The 6,533-nt window shown below is 37.0% G+C and overlaps 1 protein-coding gene across 1 annotated transcript in view; it reads left to right on the top strand.

Annotated features, from left to right (window-relative positions):
* Positions 1 to 6,533, top strand: part of LOC116670886 (PH and SEC7 domain-containing protein 1) — a gene marked incomplete at its 5' end in the record, with an annotated part of 69,216 nt that overhangs the window by 27,061 nt on the left and 35,622 nt on the right. Inside the window, 4 exon segments of the mRNA XM_032501585.1 lie at positions 1,134 to 1,214; positions 3,429 to 3,541; positions 4,660 to 4,718; positions 5,839 to 5,928. Of these exon segments, the coding sequence (XP_032357476.1) occupies positions 1,134 to 1,214; positions 3,429 to 3,541; positions 4,660 to 4,718; positions 5,839 to 5,928 (343 nt within the window).

The following is a 6,533-nucleotide window of genomic DNA, read 5'->3' as shown; positions in this document are numbered from 1 at the left end:
TTTTATGTTTAAAAAAAGGATCTTAATCTTTGACAGAAAGGTCGAGCTCCTTAGAAATCCTTTTCATAATGTTGTCTGTTGGGGGGAAACAGCTCTAGGTCTAGTGTCCCCGTTTTAAGTTTTACAAAAATAAAAACATGACGTGTTTTGGAGGTAAATTTGCTTCTGAGCTGAAAATGTCCCCGGATTTTATCTAAGAAATCTGGTCACCTTAGTATATCCACTTGTTCCTCATCCATTTTTTTTTTTGCTCAGCGCCTTCAAATTCTATGTACAGGAGTTTTCTAGCTGGAAGTAATATTAGCATTGTTATTGGGTCAGATAGCAACACACACATTACCAATTTGAGTATGCTAAGTGGTAGCCAATGTGCACACAATGAGCTAGACAATGTCTAAAGAAATGTTCTAGTTATTTCTACTGGTGTGCAATTGTATTATTGTTTTTAATGATCTTTTTTGCAACGACTTCTGCTACTAATGCATGTACCTTTACTGCCCACTACCACATCATGGATTGTGTAACTATGAATAGTTTTACCAATAGTACCACTGCTACTTTCTGTACAATAATAGCTAAGCTAAGCTATACAGCACTCCTGTTAACCAACATGTTAAGTATACTCTAAAACTGCAGTGTCATTTGTTTTGGGAAAAATCTCATTCCTACTGCATCTTATGTTTATTTAATGAACTCTCCTGGTGCACATCCAGTTCCCTGTACAGTACATTTACTGTACTCCACTTTACATTCTGCCTACAAAGTGTTTTTGAGAAAACAAAGATATGTTTTTCTACATCTGCATTCTTGCAGCGCTGCTCGATCAGGCCTTCAGTCTGTCCGCCGCCGCTTGCTCATGCTGATGAGAATGAAATTGGGATTAAAGGGTTTCCTCTGTTTTTGACAGATGCACCCTGGGAATATCCTCGCTTTTTCTGTTATGTTTTTGTTTTTCTGGCCCCCGGTCTGCAGCTCCAGCTGACTGACTGACAGCCCAAACCGATTCCATTCTCCGAGCTGAGAAAGCAAGCTTTTGAGCGATTGACTGGCATTTTGTGCTTTTATGTTCACTTTCTCAGCTTTCTGTTCTTGTTCCTTATATGTCATTCTATATCTCGTCTGTGTGTCTACAGTAACGACTTCAGCCGGATGGTAGCAGAAGAGTATCTGAGTTTCTTTTCCTTCACAGGCCTCAGTCTTGACCAGGCATTGCGGTGAGAACACAGAGTGCATACATGCAATTTTAAAAACATATAAATACAATACTGTAAACCTGTATATTTCTTATGTGAAGTAAAATATCCCTTTTTCACATAAAATAGCTGCAACATGTTAAATGTATGTCAGGCACATAACCAATCCATTGTCTGGAAGTTGTTGTATTTTTAAAAACAAAAGTAATACATTCTTATGATTAAAGATTTTAAATGTCATTTAAATGTGACAATGGCACGAGTCATCTTCCCTTCACAGGATTTTGCATGATGGTGGCTTTGATTTGGCTTCAATTTCGATTAAAATCTGCAAACATTAGAATGTTAGTTAGGACCAAAGACCGATAAAATACAGTAAAGGCCAAAAGTTTGGAACCACCTTCTCATTCAATGCGTTTTCTTTGTTTTCATGACTATTTACATTGTAAATTATCACTGAAGGCATCAAAACTATGAATGAACACATGTGGAATTATGTACTTAAAAAGAAAGTGTGAAATAACTGAAGACATGTCTTACACTATATTCAGTTTCTTCAAAGTACCCCCCCCCCCCCCCCCCCCCCCCCCCCACCCTCTCTATGAGTTTCATGAGGGAGTCACCTGAAATGGTTTCCACTTCACAGGTGTACTACAGGCCAAAGGTTTGGACCCAAACTAGAATATAAGACATGTCTTCAGTTATTTCACACTTTTTTGTTAAGTACATAATTCCACATGTGTTCATTCCTAGTTTTTGATGCTTCAGTGATAATTTACAATGTAAATAGTCATGAAAATAAAAGAAAGGCATTGAATGAGAAAGTGTGTTCAAACTTTTGGCTTGTACTGTGTATATATATATATATATATATATATATATATATATATGTATATATATATATATGTATACAGTCTATGGTTAGGACATAGTAGAAACTCTCCACTGTTAAACACTGCTCTCTAGAGGGAAGCTTTGGTGTTGCATTACGAGTGAAATGACAGTTTGTACAGTAAATACTATTGTTTAACAGAGGTTCACACTGTTTTCCTTTTATTTCGCTTTTATTATATTTACTCAGATATTAGTTATGCTAAGTATGTATCCTACTGTACTTTCTACTGACCTTCTCACTTATAGATTAACACATTTGAGTGGGGTATAACTGTAGCAATCGGTTGAGCAACATCCACTATATCCTGTGTTTTTAGATCTGCTTTTACCTCAGAAAATAAACAGTTGGTAACTAACTGTAAGGGAAGAAGTACTGTGATCCATTGCTACAGTTAAAGGAGCAAAGCAGTAATACTACTATGTTAAAACTAAGTCCGTTAAGTGCGTTCATTATTGAAAAGGTGCAGACATACAGTATATATATATATATGTATATATATATCAGAAAAGGAACTTCAAGCATCAAAAGTAAAAGTAGTAAGTATGCAGACTCCTGTCACATAATTATACTACAACATTAAATATACCATTATCGCTATTATTATTACTGATGCATTTATTTATTAATTAATCAACATTAGGAGCAACATAGGTGGAGCTCATTATAACCTCATTATAAACTACCTTGTTAAGTATTTCTGTAAGAATACATCATATTTTATAAGTTGTAAGTAGCAAGTAGATAAATATAAATAATTATAATGTAGTATAACAATTAAAAAAAGTCCCCCTTAGTAGAAGTTAGTAGCATGGAAAGGAAACACTTAAGTACGTTGGATTTTGTTTAGGAAATTGAGCTGTGCTTCCTTTTTTCAATAAAAGTAAGTAATAGTCTACACTTGAATAAATGTACTGAGATACTTTATCTCTATAACTCTGGCAACTAATAAAATTTGAATACATTCACAGGTAACACTTTTACAATAAGGTACACAAAAAGGGTAGTTAGTGTTTTTGAAAGGGTAACGAACGATTAGTTACCCTTTTTCAGAAGGGTAGTTACTCTTCTTATTGTAAAGTGTTACCCATTCAAACAATATTCAGTAATTTGAGAGTTATGTAATTACATGAAAAAACATGGTAATGAGAAAAGGGAGCTCACACACAGTAATGTAACACTGCATATTGTTTAAAATGAAAAACACTTTATATTCTGTGGTAATTTCAACAGTTAAGTTTTGGGACATTTTTTCCAGTGGACTACTTATTTTATTAGTTTTAATCTGTAATGGGTAAGTATTTGGATGGGTAAGATCTCTTGTCGTTGTGTTTGGTCTGCAGGACTTTCCTGAGGCAGTTTTCCCTGATGGGGGAGACTCAGGAGAGGGAGAGGGTGCTGGCACACTTTTCTAAGCGCTACTTGGAGTGCAACCCAAAAACCATCCCATCAGAGGGTGAGTATTATAGATGAGTGTTTCAAAGGACAGGCTATGGAAACATATAGTTCAGAAGTTAGTGGAGAATAACAACAGGTAAAAGAGAGTGGATACAACGTGCATTGGTTTGTTGTTTCAAGCATGGACTGTTGATATCAAAATTACAGTCTATGGTTTCAAGGCAACCCAATGTGGGGCATCCTTGAAACATTTGTTTTTGGGGGGGCACCCTTGAAACCGTCAACGGCTAATATCGCTAACTTTAGCCAGCTAGCTAGATAGCTCGTTAACTGAAACAGAAATCTTCACTTTTAGAAAGAGATGAATGCACGGCCGAACAAGCCTACCCATTCTAAATTAATACGTTTATTTAAACATGACACTTAATTTTAGGACACTTGGTGGCGTCTTGAAAGACATTGAAGTTACTTTAATCCATCAGACTGTCAACAGTTAGCCTAGCTAACGCTGTTAGCTAACATAGCTAAATGTAATGTTATACAAGGTATGTTTACCATTTTATGATTATTAAAATACTGATTACTGTGTAAACATATGTTAAGGATTATTTTACTTCATGGTCAACAACACATAGTTTAATAATTTAGTCTGTTTGTGCAGTGACAGCAGTGCTAGGCTAGTAAAAGCTAATGGCATTAACTGTTTTTAGCTCATTTAAGGCACCTTATTTATGTAGCTAGCACATTTCTACAACAAGCCAATTCAAAGTGCTTAACATAAAACATTAAAGTAAATACAAAAACAGCTAAAATAGGATAAGACGGGTATAAAATACAAGAATAAAAGTTACATTGCCGTGTAAGAAATGAACAAATAATGTTACTTGACTTTAATCAAAGGCATTGTCAAAAAGAAAAGTCTTCAGCCTGAACTGATAACTTTAACTAAGTAGCTGATTTACTAGTGTATAGCATCAGCAGGCTAACTGTGGCAGATTTTCCACTTAAGTGACCCTGGGAAAACATATATTAAACATTGGACCTTAGGAAAAAACATTAGAGGTCCCCTTGATGTGTCTTATAATGAGGAATCAAGCTGGGAAACATAAGACCCTGGCAACATGGAAACTCTCTAACTAAGCTAAGCTAAGCTAACTCACTGTGTTCATCCTTTAGATGCAGTTCACACTCTCACCTGTGCCCTTATGCTGCTGAACACCGATCTGCATGGTCAGGTGAGTAATAAATAACTAGTATCTGGTGGCATACATGTGTACATCCATGCATAACACCTACTGTGCTGTAAGTGTGCAGGTAGCATTACTGCAGGTGTTGCAGTCAGGCAGAGGATAAACAAAAACAAGATGATGTTTTAAATGCTGCATTTTATGCAAATGCCCTTTTGATTAACTGTAGAGTTTGGGGACTATAAGGCTGATCACCAGCTGATCTGCAGGTCTGACTGCTGAGCGTCTTTCACCATCTTTAATGTGCTACTTTTATAGTCAGAGCCTCCCTTTGCAAATCTGGGCCACGCTTCTCAGTGAAAGTGCCGCTCTGCGGATGAATGATTAATTAAAGTGGCTGTAGAGGGGCCTGGATAGAGGATCAGCTCCTTTAGAAAAGTTTCAACAAATGTAATAGATATGTGTGTGTATATATATATAAAATGTAATCTTTGTGGTCATTCACTACCATCCTCGTCATGATTATACAGGCTGTAATGTTTTGATTAATCCAGTAATAATTTCTCAAATGACAGAAAAATTATGTAAAATTCACATCATAATATCCCTGAGCTCAGTATTGTGTCTTCAAGTCCAACAGTATGATGTTTTAAAATGATACAAAAACTGTGAAAAGCAGCCAATCCTAACATTTCAGAAGCTTGAACATGCAAAGGTTTAGGATTTATGTTTACAAATGTCTTAAATTATTCTTTAAGTATCAAAATTGTTGCAATTGTAATTGATTAATGGATTTATTGGATTACGAATAATTTTAAATTGGTCATAACTTGTGACACGATACCTGACTTTCAGATCTGATCTTAAACCAGTTATTTATTCTTTACTTTTCTTTGAGAAAACTATTTTTCCACACACACATTTTTCATTTAACAAATTAAGGAAAACATTACCTTTAACTAGAAAGAGGTGCATGATTTGCCATTAAATAAACATTGAGTTAAATGAAATAAATCAAATCAAGGCGGCAGTAAGTGTTATTTTGATACTTGAATGCAGGACTTTTCCTTGAGTATTTCTACACTCTATTATTGCTACTTTTACTTTAAAAAAGTGTGTACAGTGTGTACTGTAAGTATGAATTACAAGTAAGTTTCTTTTTGTTCAGAACATCGGTAAGAGGATGTCGTGTACGCAATTCATTGGCAACCTGGAAGGACTGAACGCCGGCCAAGATTTTCACAAGGATCTGCTTAAAGTAAGCTCATCTCTAAAATAGCACACACACACACACACACACACACACACACACATGCTGTCATGCACAGACACACATCTCAAATGAGAGCGAGCAAACTGTGTGTGCCGGCATTGTATTGTCCCTCAGATATGTGCGACTGAGCCTGGCTGTGTGTCCGGCGCTCACTGCCAGCTGGCATCGCTCTCATCTCCAGAGGCCTCCAATCAGAGGCCTGCCGAGGCCCGCCACTTCCTGGTACACCCCAGCTACGGCTGTAGGACTAATTGTTATGTGATCTTGGAGACGAGGAGATGTAGCCTGCCCTCGGGTATCTGTGCGTGACTTCAGCAACATTAGATTAGGAATTAGCTCAACCCAGCTGAGTTTGGCTGCGATAGATTGTACCCCATCAGACAGAGGCCTGGGGCCACGTGATGTGGCGAAATAACCCAATCAGCGCAGGCTGTCTGTCCATTGGTGCGCCTAATGATGATGTCGTTGATTAGTTTTGTCTGCAGAGTGGTCCGTCAACATGCCACAGGGCCCCAGAGAGCCAGTCAACAAGTTGTGTTGGGGTATTTATAATTCATGAGAGAGAGAGAGAGAGAGAGAGAGAGAGAGAG

The sequence above is a fragment of the Etheostoma spectabile genome, chromosome 21 (genome assembly GCF_008692095.1).
Source record: "Etheostoma spectabile isolate EspeVRDwgs_2016 chromosome 21, UIUC_Espe_1.0, whole genome shotgun sequence".
In the NCBI taxonomy this organism is placed as follows: Eukaryota; Metazoa; Chordata; class Actinopteri; order Perciformes; family Percidae; genus Etheostoma; species Etheostoma spectabile.
The sequence above is the reverse complement of the archived record's forward strand: the minus strand, read 5'-3'. Positions and strand labels throughout refer to the sequence as shown.